A 17,387-nucleotide genomic window follows, 5' to 3' on the forward strand; every position below is an offset into this window, starting at 1 on the left:
AGTCGGCACTCAAGTAATATGAATGGAATAAATTACCGAACTTGTATAAAGAAGAATATTCTATTAATTCAGTAAGTCTTACAAAAGAAGAGAGAAAAGCTACTATAGCCATACCCGAATTCTCCTGAAGACTCGAGGACTATGAAGATTATTCTATTTCCTACTCCACTAGCACTAGAACTACTAAACAATACTTGAGAGAGCTCTTGATCTTCTTCTTGAGGTGTGTGTGGGAATGAATGAGAGGAGGGGTATTTATAGGTGGAGAGGTGCCTTGGGAGTGTGGAGATGCTCCAAGCATCCTATGAGCATCTTTGCTCTCCTCTTGACATGTGGCATGATGAAGCATCCTAGGAGCATCTTTCTCCCTCCTTGTGACAAGTGTCCACGGCGGTTATTTCAGGTAGAACCGGTCACAACCGCCATGGGATGTGGATAACTTCCAGCTGATGAAGAATTGGGCTGATCGGGCTAGCTGCTGGGGTTCGGCCGAACCCTAGCCGAGCCCAATCAGCCCACTATTTGGCATGTGTTTCTCCCAATGGATCCTCAGCTTAGTGGTATGAATTATGGGCTTGTTTTCTCATGTTAATTCTGTATTATCGGCCCATCTATCCACAAGTCTGCTTCTCGACAGCGTCTGATTGATCATTCGTCTATTTTTTGTCGATTCTCCTCCATTTATATGTGCTTCTCCTGCATACATGTTAGTAGCATAGTATACAGTAGAAGTAGATATTTTATTTGGAATTTATGCATTGCAAGCATAGCTAGTCTTCATTAATTGGGTAATATTGACGGTCGAAACTGGTCGATAACGACCGTCAACAGCTTTTATCTTGTTCTTGCTTGTTTCTTCGATTTGCTTGTAGGAATAAGGTTGATCTGCACCGGCAAGATCAACAACCCACGGAGAGGTGTATCGATCGCTAAGGTGCAACACAACAACGTCTAGTACGGTTGTAGTCGGGTCGTCAACGTTTCTCCCAAATCATACTTATCATCAACTCACCGAAAGATCAGGCCAACAACAGCCTTGAGTGTCTCGAGTGGAGCTCAGGGTTCATCATCATGACACTTGGGGATTTATTTTGAAAATAAAACTTCTTTTGGGACTTACTTCTCAGTTGATTTCATCATTTTACCTACCAAGGCAATACACCAATATATATTGTCAAACCATTTATATATGTGTATGACTACTTGTTATTATATTGAGCTTTGCCAAATTATTGTGACTCGTGTTAGATATCTCTCATGCTCTCGTGATCAAGGTTGCACAATTACCACATTATCCCTATAAAAAAATGCTAAGCTTCTACTCTGGAAGTTGGTAATATAAATTTCCATCACCATCCAAAAATAAACTCTCCATCCAGTTTATGCCTGCTTCACCTAGAGACTCCTTGAAAAAAAAATAGAGAAAAGGAGGGAAATGTATGGCTATGAAGAAATAAAACTTTGCTCTTCCAAAATATGGAGCAACATTGAAAAGAAAAAAAAGAGAGATATGTAGCCATGCAACCTCCAAAATATTGAAAGGAGAAAATTGGAGGAGAAGGTATACACAAAAGGAGAAACATTTTCTTTATTTCTTTTTCCCATCCACCACTACAATATTCATTCCACACAAGTTGTGCAATCCTTGATTTGAGAGTATGATTGACTATCTTCTTGAGTCCAAGTATTTGGCTTTGCAATATATATGATGCAGGTATGTCCGATTTATCCCTACCAAGCTCCACATACACAGCCTTTTAGACTAGGGATAAAGTTCGGTAAAATATACCTTGGCAAGGATCTACATAAATTGCAAAATACTTGAGTGATCTGAGATAAGTCAATATGAGGAGTATAGCCAGCTTTGCGAAAATTCATGAAAACCCCGAGAGTTCAACAAAAGAATACAAGAAGGACCAGAATCGAGATTGTTTCGTCTTTCAATTACCTAAGATGGTAAGCTAGACACTTCTGAAGCTCACAGGTACGAGAATTGTTTTGAATAATTTATGTGCTTGCATTATATCTTGGAGAATTTTATCTTACATCTTAACCTTTAACCTTTACTCAGGAACAAGTAAAGAGCTAAGTGTTGGGGGTTTGTTGGCGGCCGTTAAATGCCAATTCTATGCCGCCAATACCTGCATAAAACATAATAAATGACACATCCAACATAGTGATAGGGTTTAATTCTAATCTATTCCACGAGTGTTGGTGTATATTTGGATGCAGAAGATAAACCACCAAAGTTGGGAGGAAACCTAGACTTAAGAGAGAGAATACTTTTATCTATCCAAGAGTGGGTTTTGAACTTCATCGAATTATCAGAAAATATGCCCATCGTTCCTGGAAATAGATAAGGCAGAAGGAGGAGTAACAAGCCAAAATCTGGGCCTGTTGGGCCAGACCAAGGTTCGCGCTGGTTCGGCCGAACCCCAATCTCAGCCGTCTAGACTGAGGTTTTGCACGGACGCTCCAGATCTTCTCCTGATGGTGGTTGAGGGGCACTTCAGACATTTCGCGTTCTCCAACCGTCATTACCTGATAAGGACATCACCTTCTCATTTCATTCACACACACTCCAAGTTTTTGAGCTGAATTGTAAGAGGTCCTATTGTACTATATTGTATACTAGAATTAGGGAGAGAGTAGAGTAGTGGAAGTTGGAGAAATTCCGGAGTTGTTGGAAATCCTCTACTTATTTTTTTACTCTATTAATTACTCTGTTTTAATAGAAATATCATCTGGAGTAATTAAGATTTATTATGTGAGAGTTATTTCTTAGTTAGTTCCTAATCAACATACGGGATCACTTATTACTATAATTGAGTAAAATATAGTGGTTGCTTTAGTGTTTAGCTAACACTAAAGTAGTTTTTAACTGCGTAGACGTGGTGTCTGGGTAGTTAATTTCTGGTGTTTGCTTCATATCCCACATTAGGTTTGAGGTGGGTGTAGAGGTGATGACAGCCCTCAAATACACTCATGTCCTCCCTGTCCGGGTACGTTGTAGAGCCATATCTGGGAGCAGCGGGCTGGCCAACGCGCGAAGTACCGCGTTAGGATAAAATTGAACTCTATGTAGACACTGCCTCTCACTATTAAATCTTCTCTACCCTTAGTCTATCTTATTTTTATGTCTTTGGATGAACCAGGTGAAGAGCTGACACACACGTTCCCTGTGGAAATCGATACCTTGGAATACTCCAAGTGAAGTGCTACATCGGTATCTTTCGTGCGTTTGCGGATTCTATCTGTGATATTAAGAAATACCAATAATGACATCATTAATAATTGGTCCCACTTGTTATACACACCGTGTTTTGGAGTCCGTGTTACAGTTGGCTACAAATCTATATAGCCTGCTTCTCTTCTCTCTTATCACTTATCTTCTCCACATAATAAGCTTATAGCTCACTTATAGTATATTATTGTACCTACTCTTATAGGATTATAGGATTCCATGTAACTCGAGTATCTTCCTCTCCCCTTGGCGTTAAGGATTTGCCACTCTTAAAATTTGCTACTGGACCCACATATAATAGATACATGAGGGCTTATATGTTATAGAAAGCGAGTGGCAAATAATTAAATGCCTCGGCAAAATAAAAAAAAAATAAATGTCACAACAGAAAATGTCCCGTTTAGTCTCCTCTCGTCCTTGCGCCATCTCGCTGCTGAACAAGGGAGGGGCGCCGATCTCCATCTGGCGAGCAGAGGAGGAGAGGGGATCCTGGTGAGTATCCACATCCTCTTTCTGATTCATCTCTCTCTCCCACCGGGACTACTTTTGTCTGGAATTTGCTTGCGTTCGTTAACCCTAGCTTCTCTTCTAGATCTAGAAGAAGCTCTTCTCTTAATTTCAGAGCCTTGACCTTAATACAAGTTACAGTTTGTTTGTTCCCCAAAAGTTTGGGGGTTCAATTGAACCCCCATGTCCCAAGTTGGATCCCTGGCTTTTCGGTCGCGATCTAGCTAGGGTATATTTTGTCTGGGCAGCGTTGAGTTGCACGGATTCGATTTTGTTCTGTGAGGGGTCCTGCGATTGCTGCTATAGTAGGGTTAAAGTTCTAAAACTTGGACTGGTTCATGAAGAGAATATATAGAGGCTTTAATCCTGTGCTTAAGTTTTTCTACTGCATGTTGGATCCGCCCCTGAGCCCAGCAATGATTATATTAGTTAGTAGTCACTATTCAACACTTTATTAGATTATTCCAGTGGATTTGAAGGATGAATTAAATTGAACATCAACACATAATTATGAAATACAGTGATAATCCAAATGTTTCGTCATCACAAACAAAAAAGAATTGGGGAGCCACTACATAACAAAAAAAAAGGTATCAAACCGCATATACTTAGCATATATCTATTCCATTCATTGTCATACTGGATGGTATCTAGCTATGTGCCAACTGCTTAGGGCTTATTCGGAATGTAGGGTTGGAAAAACACAGGAATAGGAAAAACATAGGAATACGATAGGAATGCATGTGTAAAACATATGATTTGAAAATACAGGAATTTCATAGGAATGGAGGATGTCAAGATGAACCATGGGAAAACACAGGAAACGATGATATGTGCAAAGCTGATTAGAGAATTAACCATAGTCTTATCCTAAATAATAGCACTAAATAATAAAAAGAAGAAGCCTAATGATGCTCAAGCCTTACATAGTGGCATCATGGCTTCATTTGCCTCGATCCTACGCAATGGGAACGCAAACAAAGAGGTTTGACTGGATTTTTTTTTCCCTGCAGTCTTCCTACGAAATTACCACCGTAGGAAAGTTTCCTCTATTTTTCCTAAATAAGAATCCTCCGTTCCGAATGCATAAACAGTACTAATTCCTATAGGAATCGAAATCCTCCGTTTTTCCTCCATGAATCCCTCGATCCGAACAAGCCCTTAGATCTGTAGTAAAATTCGGATCGCCTTGCTCACCATGGATCACTACTGGCAGTGCATTCAACATTTAATCACACATGGGCATTGGTTGTGTTCCTCATTCAATTTGCCAAATGAAATTCCCACCATAGCTTACCTGAATAATCTAATATCAGAACCGATTGGGATGTGTAGTAGTGAAATTCAAGGCAATCATGATTGCTGGACAGCTGAAGCCATCCAGCATAGGCCTGTTTCACTTAGTATGATAGTTGTGTCGGAATTAAGTACTCAGATATTGGAAGCAAATAAACTGTTTTTTTTTTCTCCAGAGGGATGAAAATCAAAACATGTTAGTTCAATTTTGTGTGTATGCATGTAAGTGGTAAATACAATAATCAATGCCAACATGAATGATTCGATTAGTTAGAGTGCCACTTCTTGCTGGTCGGAAATTGCTTGGCATGATAATTGGTATTTATCAGCTAATAAATGAAGATATAGTTTTCATTCAACAATCAATATTTCAAGTATTGTTGATCGTCTGATCCAAAGCTTATCAATTTCGTGTTGATGTGGCTCTGTCAGATGGCTTTGTGTAGTCAGATGGCTTCTTTACTTAGAATGGTGTAGTTAGCATCACTGGTAGTATATACTAATTAGCAGTAGTATATACTTGTTTTTATACGTTGTATTATCAATATATGCTACATTCCTCGACAAAGATGTACTACCTTTTTTCGGTCAGTATATACTACATCCCTTAATCAAGCAGTATATGCTTCTTTTTTTGCTCGGTTAGTATATACTAGAAGCTAGTAGTGGTATGTACTGTTTTTTAGCTAGAAGTGGTATATACTGTTTTTAAGTTAGTAGTGGTATATACCTTTTTTTATGTTAGTTGCAGTATATATCTTTTTTAAAGTGGTATGTATAAGTAGAGCAGTATATACCTTTTCAAGTCAGTAGCAGTTTATAGAAGTACATTTTTTTTAGTTACTAGCAGTATATACTTTTCTTAAGGTAGTACTCCAGCAGTATATATTGCTTCTTACTTAGTATAGCAGGATATGAATTTTTTTAGTATATGCTATTTTTAAGTTAGTAGTGGTAAGTTTTTCTTTTTACTGTTATCTGAAGATCAAAAGTATCGATAAATTCTGTAAGATGCAAAAGGCAGTATGTATTGAGATGAGAATATGAAGAAGAGAGCCGTTCTACTCTATATATAAACTAAACCATACGCTGAATACAAACAAGAACAAACAATCCAGCCAGTATATCTCATTCACTTCATGCATACAGCATCTAAACAAGCAGAATATTCAATACGAGAAGCACAAAGCTCTGTTTTCTTTTCTGAGCAATATATACTCGATTCTCAGAATGCTTTAAAACAAAATTCAGCTAGCAAATCACACTTTCTAAACAAGGGCATTTTCCCATGGCGCAACACATACTCTCTGCTCTAGCTGTTGCAGGGTTGAGGTAAGCAATTGAGTCATTGGAGTCAACACACGTTCTTGGCGCCGGCTGGCAACCATCTGCACGCATCAATTAGACTTAATCATTGAACGAACGGAAGAACAAATTTGGATTGCCATGAAAAGAATGCATCACAATCAAAATAAAATAAAATAAAATCCCCACCGTTCCGTGCAGCGTCGGGCTGCCTCATTAGTCTTAATTGCTTGCTGCATGACTGCATCCCTCGATCTGGAGTCATTGGGTCGGCGGCGAAACTAATATGAAGAAGTCGTCAGGTGCCCTGCTGTTGGAACTAGCTAGCAAGGCTGTCGTCATCCCGTCGGCAACGAGGTAGATGAACCGCTGTGATTGGATGAGCTGGCCCGCCGCTTGGGAATATGCAGTCGTCATTCTAGATCGACGTTCATGATCTACACATCGAAAAATAAAAGTCAGCTGCATGAGATCTACATTAAACGAAAGGGAACTGTTGATCTGCAATACAAGCAGAGAAAATAGGAAGGATTACATGCCTGGAAACAGAGCCTATGGATCCATACCATAGATCACCTAGGAATCTCTGTTGAACGGCTTGTACAGCTGTAGATGGGTTATATGTGTGTGCTCTGATCAACTGGTAATGTCGAGGGAGATCGATGTGTGACACCTCCCGCCTGGGAATGACATGGGAGAGCAAGGCGAGACATCGCCCACCTGCGCCTGCGATGGGAACGCCGCCGATGAGATTGAATCGTCGGCACTGCCGACTGGAGACGAGGGTTTTTCTTTTGAGATTGAGAACAATGGATCGATACGATCTGTTCGGTAAGGACGTCAGTTTTGTTTATTCGGAATAATTAACAATTATGGGAATTATTTATTTTCACAAAAATGGAATGGGTTCGTATTGATGCACCCATTAGCAGGGACAGGGAAACTCGATCACGCAGGTTTGGATCAACGGTGGATGAGAGCAGGTGTGTGTGTGTATATATATATGTATATATATATGTACACATACATATGTACATACATATATGTACATATACATATATATACGTATATTATATATACGTATATACGTATATATATACACCCCTCCCCTAAAATAACTATTCTACACCCTCCCCCCCCCCCCCGTCTCCCAAGGGTCAAACCCACCTCCCCCACATTCCCTAGGGCCCAAAAACCCCCTCTCACCTCGGTCAAAGCGTCCTCCCGCCGGTCAAACCCGCCCACCACTTTGCTGTTCTCGTCTTGCAGGAATCATGCAGTAACAGGACGGTCATCGTGCAGTAACAAGATAACTTTCTCGCAGTAACAACATCAAAAAGTAGTCATGATGGATCTAGTTTTGTTAAGCGTTTTTTTTGAACGTCATGGTGCAAACGGATTAGAAAAACAAGATATTATGTGAGAGATATTGCTCTATAAAGATTGAGATTTACCTCTTTTTAGTCCTCGTCTCACTGGAACGGCGTAGTAACGAGACGACCAATGTGTAGTAACACGACTGCTTTCCGCAGTAACAACATTTAAAAAATAGTTATGATGGTTCCAGTTTCGTTAAGTACCTTTTCTACTGATGCCATGATGCAAACGGGATAGAAAAATAAGACATGACGTGTACGTTACTGCTCTCTAAAGATTGAGATTTAGATTTTTTTTAGCTCTACAAAAACATTATTACCATAGTGTCACTGTTACTACTATGCATGTTCTCTGTTACTGCAAATTTCGCCATATCGTTATTACCAACCGTGCAGTAACAACATATAAATTTTGCAGTAACAACACATAAATTTGGCAGTAACATATCATGTTACTACCCTTCTGGGATAATGTTACTGCCGAATCATAGTAACGAAGGTATGATTATTACAGCAACATAACTGATTTGTTCTCACACAATTTGAACATATATACAAAGCATGCAAACAATATTTTCTATTCACATAACATCATGTGGTGAATTGGTTAGGAGAGTTTGCCATGAACCATGAGATCATAGGTTCAAGTCTTAATTTCACCAATTTTTTTAAAATTTTTCTAATAAAAGAGAGAAGAATAGGAGGAAAAAAGAGAGAATGGAAGGAGAGAAAAAAACGAAGAAAAAAAATAGAGGAGGGCGCTAGGAGGAGAAAAAGCGAAGAAAAAAGAAGAAAAAAAATAGAGGAGGGCGCTAGGAGGAGAAAAAGCGAAGAAAAAAGAGGGCTCTGCCCGGGATCGATCGGGAGGAGGAGAAAAGAGTGAAGAAAATCGAGGGCAAGGGAGGAGGAGGAGGGCGGCGCCGGGAGAAGGAAGAAAAAGAAAAAAAAAGTAGAGGAAGAGGCGCCGCGATCGGGAGGAGAAAAGAGCGAAGAAAATCGAGGGCAAGGGAGGAGGGCGGCGCCGGGAGAAGGAAGAAAAAGAAAAAAAAAAGTAGAGGAGGAACTGAGGAAGAGGGCGGGGCTAGGAGGGTTCGCGATCGGGAGTGCGAGGAGGACGCCCGCGCGATCGGGAGGCGGGCCGTGCGTGGCCCTGGAGGGAGGGATGGATGGGCTAGGAGGAGGGAGGAGATGGGCTATGTGGGAGGGGGGTGTAGAATAGTTATTCTAAGGGGGAGGTGTAGAATAGAGCTGTCCTATATATATATATATATGTATATGTGTATATACATATATGTATATAGGTATATGTGTATATATATGTATATACGTATATGTCTGTACGTATATGTATGTATATACCTATATGATGTATATACATATGTATACGTATATGTATACACATATGTATACCCATATGCATATGTGTATATGTATACACATATGTATGTGTGTATATGTATATATCTCTATATATATATGTATATATGTATATATATGTATATGAGAGAGAGAGAGAGAGAGAGAGAGAGATAGAGAGAGCAGTTTTTTAGAAAAGTTGACCCTTTTGCTTTTCTGCTAGGAGAAAAAATAATCTTGGGCATGGAAGGGCGCTCCTCAAATGAAATATCATCAGCTGAAGCTGTTTTGGTGGGAGCACTGTCTTCTGGTGTTAACGTACGAAACACAGTACAGTATTTATTCATTGTATTAAAAAAATCTTAAATTTGATTTTAATCTTGTTTCTTTATATATGTGGTTTCAAACTGTACAGATTGTTATATTCAGTCTTCAATTTAACCTATTTCTTGTCCCTTTTTGTTTAGTACTAAATGGAGAAAACCTAATTGGTGTTATCTCAATTTGTAGGCGCCAACGTGGTTTGTGCTCAAGATCACATTCTTGCTACTGGCTTTCTGTTTTACTGCTATGCTTTCTCTAGCATTCTTTTCAAGTGACTTCATGATTATTGCACATGTTCTTTTGCTTGTGACCATTGGCACGGTGCTATTTGTGCTTCTCAACAGGTTTGTCTCTCCGTTTTCTCTACCTGCATCCAATCTTTACAGTCGTCAGGATGAATATTTTGAGTTATTTTTATTACTGTATCAATCTTTACAGGTTTCTGGCAGAAACTGGTCTGGTACCAGTTGAACAACAGATGAAGGAGATGGGTATTCATAAAATAGAAGCTACAGAGAAGGACAAGGGAAACTAAGCCTCTTGCTTTTATTGACATAGATGACAGCTCAAAATATTACATCATTGAACAGTGTCCTTTTGTACAGACTATATGCTCATTCCGGCATGGATGTAAATTTCAGGCTGACACTAACACATTTTGATGAAGCTACATTTATCTAGGAATATACCACTTTTAGGAATGCTTGTCATCCTCCTTTGATTTGCTCTTCTTCCTCTTGATGTAACAGAAACATGAGCAGCAGGGGAACTGAAACAAGAACTTCATCGTCTGTTTATTCACACCAATACCGTGTTTGTGGAAGTGTTATTGTGTTTATGCAGAACGGATTTGCTCCCAAACCCTTACATATATAGTATGCATTGATTCCTTGCTTAGTTGCTTATCAGAAGAGAGTTGAAATTGTGGCCCCCGTCCTTGTCAGCTGGGGCTTTTCACCTGCCTGCACTTATACTTTGTTTAGAGGGTTTGGTTTTTTATGTAACATTATATCAATCATCAATCATTCCGTCAGTTGTATTGTATTGTTATATCAAGTGCAACGTATAACTCCCTAAAACTGATATAGAAGTCAAGATCTTTTGAGGTCTTGAAGTTGGGCAAGCTTTCGTGCCTCTTTGCCTCTTTGCAAGACAGAAAGGATATTGTTTTCGTTCTGGATGGGTTTTCTGGTGCATATTCTTTGTTTGAAGAGGAGCTTTGTGCTGTCTCTAGGGATGAAAACGGTCGGAAACGATCGGAAAACAGCCTCAACCATTTCTGTAGCCATATTTTTCTCGGAAACGAAATTGGAAACGGTAAAGTCGTAAACGAAAACGATATCGGAAATATCGGAAAACCGGAAACGGAACAATACGGACGGAAACATGTCGGTACAGATCGGAAACCGGTAACAAATACGGAAACATTAAACTATAAAAACATATATTTAACTTTACATAAGTATGTTATATATATACATAAATTCAAGCTTATACTATATAAATTATAAATTAACTTCATTTAGCCATGTACAAAAGTTAGAGATTTTATTGAAGAGTCATTCAATCTATAAGCTGTGGGTCAAGTATAGACATGTCCTATAATATCGACATATTTAGAATACGGTAATTACCGTATTATAAGAAACGGTAGTTTCCGCAAGAATACGATAAATACGGAAACGATCGGTATAACAGCAAAACCATTTCCGTTTTCATTTCCATATTTTTTACCATTTCCATTTTTGTTTCGGTCGATTACCATTTCCATATGGATCGGCCGGTAGAAAGTCGAAAACGAATGCCGGTCGGCCGGTAATTACCGTTACCGTTTTCACCCCTAGCTGTCTCAGTACATTTAGATTTTAGAGAGAACTTACGTCAAAACCAAATACATAAGCATTGTAAGTACAAGACCATTAGAGCTAACAAACTGTCAGGGAAGTCCTTAAATTGTGCTAAAATTTTCTGGTTGTTCATCGGTTTTGTGACGATACTGGTATTTTTGTCGAAGCCGGAATTCAAAACCTTCATCTACACCAGCAATACAATATGAAGTGCAAGACCTTCATAACTTGTATCCATGCGCTTCCTTCAGATTATTAGCTTGGAGTTCACCGACCTTTAGGGAGGGAACAAAAGTAATATCCACAAACTGTTTATCATCCTATGACAAATGATTGAAATGCATAACAAAGAAACTTATGTGGTTGATAAAAAAAGAGTAAATTGCATTAGCGACACACGAACTTATCAAGTGAGTGTAATCTAGCGCAATAACTTATAAAACTTATAAAACGCTTGTTTTGGTATACAAACTTGTTTGCTGACCAAAAATTTGCTCAGCAAGATTGATCTTGTTGATTTGAATGTTGCGTAAATATGTATCTCAGAAGAAAATCAGTATGTCACTTAGACAAAGATCTGTTCAACAAAATATGGAATATGGCGTAATGATTGTATAAAGATTAAAGAAATAAAAAACCAAAATTAATGCAAGAGAAAATTCCCTATGTAGCATCAAAAAAAGTTGCTCTTCCCTCTATAGCACTAACTTCAAAAATTCCCTATCTAGGCACTTCTAAAATTTTCATTCCCTATGTAGCACTTCCGTTAGTTTTTACACTTGACGGTGTTAACTAGCAGGAGAAAAGGCGGTTTTGCCCTTCTTTAATAACCAACATCATGTACAGGCAGATCTGAAAACTAAAGAATGGCAAAACCGTCTTTTCTCCTACTAGTTAACACCGTCAAGTGTAAAAACTAACGGAAGTGCTACATAGGCAAGGGAAATTTTAGAAGTGCCTAGATAGGGAACTTTTGAAGTTTGGATGCTATAGAGGGAAGAGTAACTTTTTTAATGCTAGATAGGGAATTTTCTCATAATGCAAGGGGTAGAAAATAGAAATAAAGAAAGATAGAGTAGAAACCAAGTATACAAAAATAGCCTTTCACCACATGTGTACGTATGTAACATACTAATTTATTTATGATGTTGAACTCAGTAAAATTAGCCTTGCCATGCTATTTTGGCTTTGGTTCATACGCACCAGACAAGTTCATGCACCAGCGCTCTACAAATTCATTCACTAGATTAAACCCACCTGGCAAGTTCGTATATTGCTGATGCAATTTACTCTAAGGAGAAAAAAAGTGGTGAGAAATATAAAATATTAATAAGTCACTGTACTTCATTGTGTCTGCTAGTTACTTTTGAGTTGTAAAAAAGAAATTTTCAGTTCGCTTCCTCTTAATGCATTTTGGAACCTTTTTATATCTCCTCGATCTTTGTTCAGTCTTTTGCAAAAAAAAAGGAAAATAAAAGGAAAACAAAAAAACTATGCAAATATGGACTAAAGTAAGCACCTATCGGAAATTTTCATATTAGATTTTCTGACGTGTATATATGTCTTCTACATAATTAGATCAAGAATAGCAATAAATATTGTATAAAAGCAGTTGCATAAGAGACCGCTCTAACCGTACTACAATTGTAAAGCATAGCTTAGTCAAATTTTAAAAAGGAACTAAACAAAAATGAAGGTTTGCATAATAACAATTTAGTTCATCTTTGTGAGTTATTATTTGAGCAAGCCAATCACCTATATCCCTTGTCAATATTAGTTGTAAAGCAAACCAAGGTTGTCTTGTTTTCCTTTTACAAATCGAATACAATGAGTAAAACAGTTACATCAAAGTTATTATTACTTGGTATTTACATCTATACAGTTAAGGCCATGTAAGCACTTTCTTATCACTTATTAAAAAACTGTCAGCAAACATACATAGCTTCAATAAGCATGACTTCTAAATGAATCATAGTAGTCTTTGCCCCTCCATGTATAGTGTCAAAATCAGTAATAACAATTATATGTTTAAATTAGGAGAAAATACTAACCTGATACACCCAACATCAGTGACATATTTGCCACAGGAGTAGAACTTTAGACTGAACAAACCCATTCTGAAGTTTGCAATAGTACTTGTGATGACCAATATATTATGGGTGCAACAGACATGAACAATACTGATCCAAATGGAAACAAAATTCACGTACTCCAAAATGATTTTATCCTCCTTTTCATGAATGGTTCAATGGATAACGGTTATGATGCATCAGTCATATCATGACTGACATTCTTGTATTGGAAGGTACAGGTAGTACGTTCATTCAGTAAAAGAAAAGGCACCAAAAAATTTGCCAACTTACAGTTACACCAGCGCAGATAGTTTCGGGCTGTTCTAGGCTTCTAGCAAGCAATGAAGTGAGACACTGCCATTACCCTTAATCCAGTGACATTACAGCATCACTATCTTAAAGGGATGTTAGCTATAAAGATCAAAACGTGACATTATGACTACAAAGATGTCATCAGAACCTAAGCCCTTTGGTACATTGTCACCAGTAATCCCGACAAGAGCATAATCCATCTTTGAAGTGATGGAAGCGCTGTAAATCTCTGATGATGATTTCTCTTTCAGTGATCTTGGTAATGAACTTCATTGCTGTATGGCAATCACTACAGACCCGGAGATTCTTTATTATATGGATCACTGATCTTGGGACTGAATTCATTAGAGCAAAAGCAACAGCAAGCTTTTCACTATGGATTCGCAATGCAGACTCTTTCTCTTCTTCATCCAAATCATGAAGAACAGAACCCGTGTTTGGTACATAGCCTGCTTCTTGCATTCTTTCAAGCAGTTTCTCCAAATAAGAATAGATTTCAATGTGCTGTGGGTGACTCTTGTCGCCAACATAAAACAAATAGATTTTACCTTTCAACTCAAAAGAGCTATACCCAGGAGGCTTTTCTATTCTTCTTGTTTTGACCAGAAGCCTTATCCGTTCCACATCTTTCCACATTCCAGCCTCTGCATATATATTAGACAACAGAACATAGTATCCACTATTGCTTGCATCCAATTCAAACAATCTTTTTACAGACATTTCTGCAAGCTCAACATTTTTGTGTATGCGGCATGCACTAAGAAGAGCTCCCCATATAGCAGCATCGGGTTTGACCTTCATTTCTTTAATGAGACTATAAGCTTCATCAAGACAACCAGCACGACCAAGGAGATCCACCATGCAACCGTAGTGCTCCACACCAGCTTCAATACCAAATTCTTGCTTCATGGCATTGTACCAATATCGGCCCTCATCCAAAAGACCAGCATGACTGCAAGCGGCTAAAACTGAGATAAACGTTATGTAGTTAGGCCTTAGACCTGATCTTTTCATCTCGGTGAAAATCTCAAGGGCTTCTTGTCCGCGACCATGCATGCCATAACCAGTAATCATGGCAGACCATGAAAGGATGTTCTTTTCCTTGATTTTTCGGAAGGCCCTACTTGCCATTTCAACTCTTCCACACTTACTGTACATATCAACTACGGAAGTACCAACATAGACATTTTCCTCCAAACCCATCCTTACCACCTTTCAAATACAAACAAGATGAAACTTCAGTCATAATGTAAATAAATATTTAAGAAATCATAGAAATGTAAACTTATGATGCATATCCTCACAAAGATAATGGGCATGTGTATGCAATAAACTTGTCACAAAAAAATGTTACAAACATCACAAATGGAGGATTATACAATTTGGAACCTGCAAATAGATTTGCATTTTCTAGGGTCAATTTTTTTTTTCTCGAAAATGCAGGAGAGCTGCATTTCATTTCATTAAGGGGAAGAAAAAACAATACAAAAACACAACACAAAGAAAAAACAAAGTAGGAGTGCCCGAGCCCTCCTACCGAGACCCACACACACTAGACTACCCGGGGAGCTTAGTTGCCTAGGTTAGCTGTCCCACTAAGGAGCTTTTGAAGGTGAGAAGCTCCAGCAACACCCCAAAGATGGCCCTCATTTTCTATCACTTGCAAGACCGTCGCTACTCTAGGATTGGCGTTGTTGAAAACGCAGTCATTGCGGTGCTTCCAAATCTCCCAAGCTACTAAGGTTACCAAGGAGTTAATCCCTTTCGGCACCTCCTTCGGCCAGTTCTTGGTTGCTTGACTCCACCACCTCAGGAAGCGGTTGGTAGAGGGCTGAGGCGCAGCCTCGGCAAAACCAAGTCTCAAGAAGATTGCCATCCAAACTTGGCGAGAAAAAACACAAGAAATCAAAATGTGTTGGATGGATTCTTCACTTTGATCACAAAGGGGACAGATCACTGAGTGTTGCAGCCCAAGCTTTGCTAGACAATCGGCTGTCCAACACCTATTATTGAAAGAGACTGAATACATGCAAATGGATAGTAACAGTTTGTGGACTACAGCGGTGCTTGAACTATCACTATGTTAAGTTCATTTTGGAAGAGATTGAATGTGCAATTTTAGTTACTAGAGAAAGTTAAATATATTAAGTTAGTTACATACAAAAGGCACGGAACACATCAACTATAAAACAATATCTGATATTACTAAGAGAAATAGTAGTGTGTAGAAAGCTTTTGGAGGGCTCATGCCTATATGTATTGTTGAATGCTAGTATATTGCTATGTATTGTAGGCTCATGAGCTTCTTTCCCACGATTAGGAACTGAACCCTTCACAATGCAACTAAAATGTTTGGTCTGAAACAGCAGATCCAAGCAAGTAATTTACCTGATTATGAATGCGCTTTCCTGTCTGTATTGCCCCTGCATGCGCACAAGCCAGTAGCACAGCCGACAATGCCACAGCGTTGCATTTGATTCCTCCGCCAACATTCAGCATCTTGCTATACAACCCAATTGCTTCGGCTGACATCCCATTCTGTGCGTACAGAGCAATCATCGAATTCCAGGACACCACATCCCTTTCCATTGTATCAAACACTTTCCTGGCTACCTCCAAGTCACGACTGCCACCCTTAGCGTACGAGTCTAGCATCGTGTTTACCACCCCAGCATTCCTTTCGAAGCCAATCTTTGCAATAAGCGCGTGGAGGCTGGCAGTAACACCACGGTCAGGGACACGGGCGGAAGCAGAGAACGCCACCAGAGCGGCAGCCTCGTCGACCACAGAAGCAGAATCGGAGGCTATCATGGCACGGAAGAGTTCGAGCGAGTGGTAGACTAGATTGTTGCGTACGTAGCCAGATGCCATAGCGGTGACGATGACGGGGTTGGGGTCAGGGATTTCGTCGAACGCCCTGCGGGCGTCCATGGGACGGGAACAGTGGTGGTACATGTGGAGGAGGGCGGAGGCGGAATACGGGTCGGAGGGGAACAGGCCCGAGCGGAGGGCGAGGAGATGCAGCTGGCGACCGGCGGCGAGGGACCTGGCGGCGGCGGCCGCGCGGAGGGCCGGGGGCAGAGCCGGGCGGAGCGCGGCGGGGTTGGCGCGGACGGCGGCGGCGAACGTGGCGAGGGCGGCGACCGCGTCGCCGGAGGAGAGGAGGTCTGCGACGGCCGCGGACCAGGACGCGGGGCGCGACGGGTCGACGGCGCGGAGGAAGAGCGCGCGGAGGGAGGAGGCGGTGGTGGTCGGACTCGGGACGCTGCGCTCTCGTTGGCGTTGGGGATTGAACGCGGGAGCTGGGTGGGCAGGTGGCGTGGGGAGTGGATTTGGGAGCGATGTCATGACGCTTGCTCCCGCCATTGCCGAGCCACAGCCAGTCAGTCGCCACTGCTCGCGTGCCACCGCCGCTGCGGCTGCTCGTATTCGGCCGCCGTCGTCGCTCTCGCACTCGTACCGTCACATCTGCTTTGCCGTCTCGTGCTGGGACTCCCCATCGTGGGTCGTGCAAACATGGGCCGTGTGGTACAGCCTTCGTCGTGAGGAATAAGTTCACTTGACGTCCCTCAATCTGTACGCCGAGTATATCTGATGTCCCCTAACCGCAATACTAAATGTGTATCCCTGACTATGTAAAACGGTCCAAAAAAAAAAGGTCCCAAGGCAGTATAGATGCATGGTTTTTGCTGAGGTGGCAACCTAGTCAGCAAAAAAATAAAAAAACAAAATATGAGGCCCACATGTA

At 40.3% G+C, this 17,387-nt stretch overlaps 2 protein-coding genes across 7 annotated transcripts; one reads left to right on the plus strand and one right to left on the minus strand.

The window, feature by feature from the left end:
* Positions 1 to 3,606: 3,606 nt before the first annotated feature.
* On the plus strand, positions 3,607 to 10,531 carry LOC127779481 (uncharacterized). 5 transcript variants are annotated; one of them, XM_052306267.1, is made up of 5 exons: positions 3,631 to 3,736; positions 8,147 to 8,227; positions 9,308 to 9,402; positions 9,595 to 9,752; positions 9,847 to 10,531. In XM_052306267.1, exons 2-5 carry the CDS (start codon positions 8,200 to 8,202, stop codon positions 9,941 to 9,943), a joined length of 378 nt encoding a protein of 125 aa, XP_052162227.1. In that variant the 5' UTR covers positions 3,631 to 3,736; positions 8,147 to 8,199; the 3' UTR covers positions 9,944 to 10,531. The 5 variants fall into 5 exon arrangements, with proteins under 5 accessions (XP_052162229.1, XP_052162227.1, XP_052162230.1 ...); XM_052306269.1 differs by lacking the exon at positions 8,147 to 8,227 and having other exon boundaries at positions 3,607 to 3,736; XM_052306270.1 differs by lacking the exon at positions 8,147 to 8,227 and having other exon boundaries at positions 3,634 to 3,740; positions 9,311 to 9,402.
* Positions 10,532 to 11,053: 522 nt separating this feature from the next.
* LOC127778284 (pentatricopeptide repeat-containing protein At3g26782, mitochondrial) lies at positions 11,054 to 17,094 on the minus strand. Of its 2 annotated transcripts, XR_008018480.1 has the most exons (3): positions 16,028 to 17,094; positions 13,307 to 14,851; positions 11,054 to 11,530 (listed from the first exon to the last, which is right to left on the minus strand). XR_008018480.1 is itself a non-coding variant. In XM_052304864.1 (2 exons), exons 1-2 carry the CDS (start codon positions 17,003 to 17,005, stop codon positions 13,808 to 13,810), a joined length of 2,022 nt encoding a protein of 673 aa, XP_052160824.1. In that variant the 5' UTR covers positions 17,006 to 17,094; the 3' UTR covers positions 12,107 to 13,807. The 2 variants fall into 2 exon arrangements, 1 of the variants encoding a protein (XP_052160824.1); XM_052304864.1 differs by lacking the exon at positions 11,054 to 11,530 and having other exon boundaries at positions 12,107 to 14,851.
* Positions 17,095 to 17,387: the final 293 nt, after the last annotated feature.

This window comes from Oryza glaberrima, chromosome 7, assembly GCF_000147395.1.
Source record: "Oryza glaberrima chromosome 7, OglaRS2, whole genome shotgun sequence".
Lineage (NCBI taxonomy): Eukaryota > Viridiplantae > Streptophyta > Magnoliopsida > Poales > Poaceae > Oryza > Oryza glaberrima.

Coding starts and splice junctions, on each gene's coding strand:
- LOC127779481 (XM_052306267.1), top strand. CDS start 8,200: ATGTTACTGCCGAATCATAGTAACGAAG. Junction 9,403..9,594: donor CACTGTCTTCTGGTGTTAAC/GTACGAAACACA, acceptor CTCAATTTGTAG/GCGCCAACGTGGTTTGTGCT. Junction 9,753..9,846: donor CTATTTGTGCTTCTCAACAG/GTTTGTCTCTCC, acceptor CAATCTTTACAG/GTTTCTGGCAGAAACTGGTC.
- LOC127778284 (XM_052304864.1), bottom strand. CDS start 17,005: ATGGCGGGAGCAAGCGTCATGACATCGCTCCCAAATCCACTCCCCACG. Junction 14,852..16,027: donor GAAAGCGCATTCATAATCAG/GTAAATTACTTG, acceptor TGTATTTGAAAG/GTGGTAAGGATGGGTTTGGA.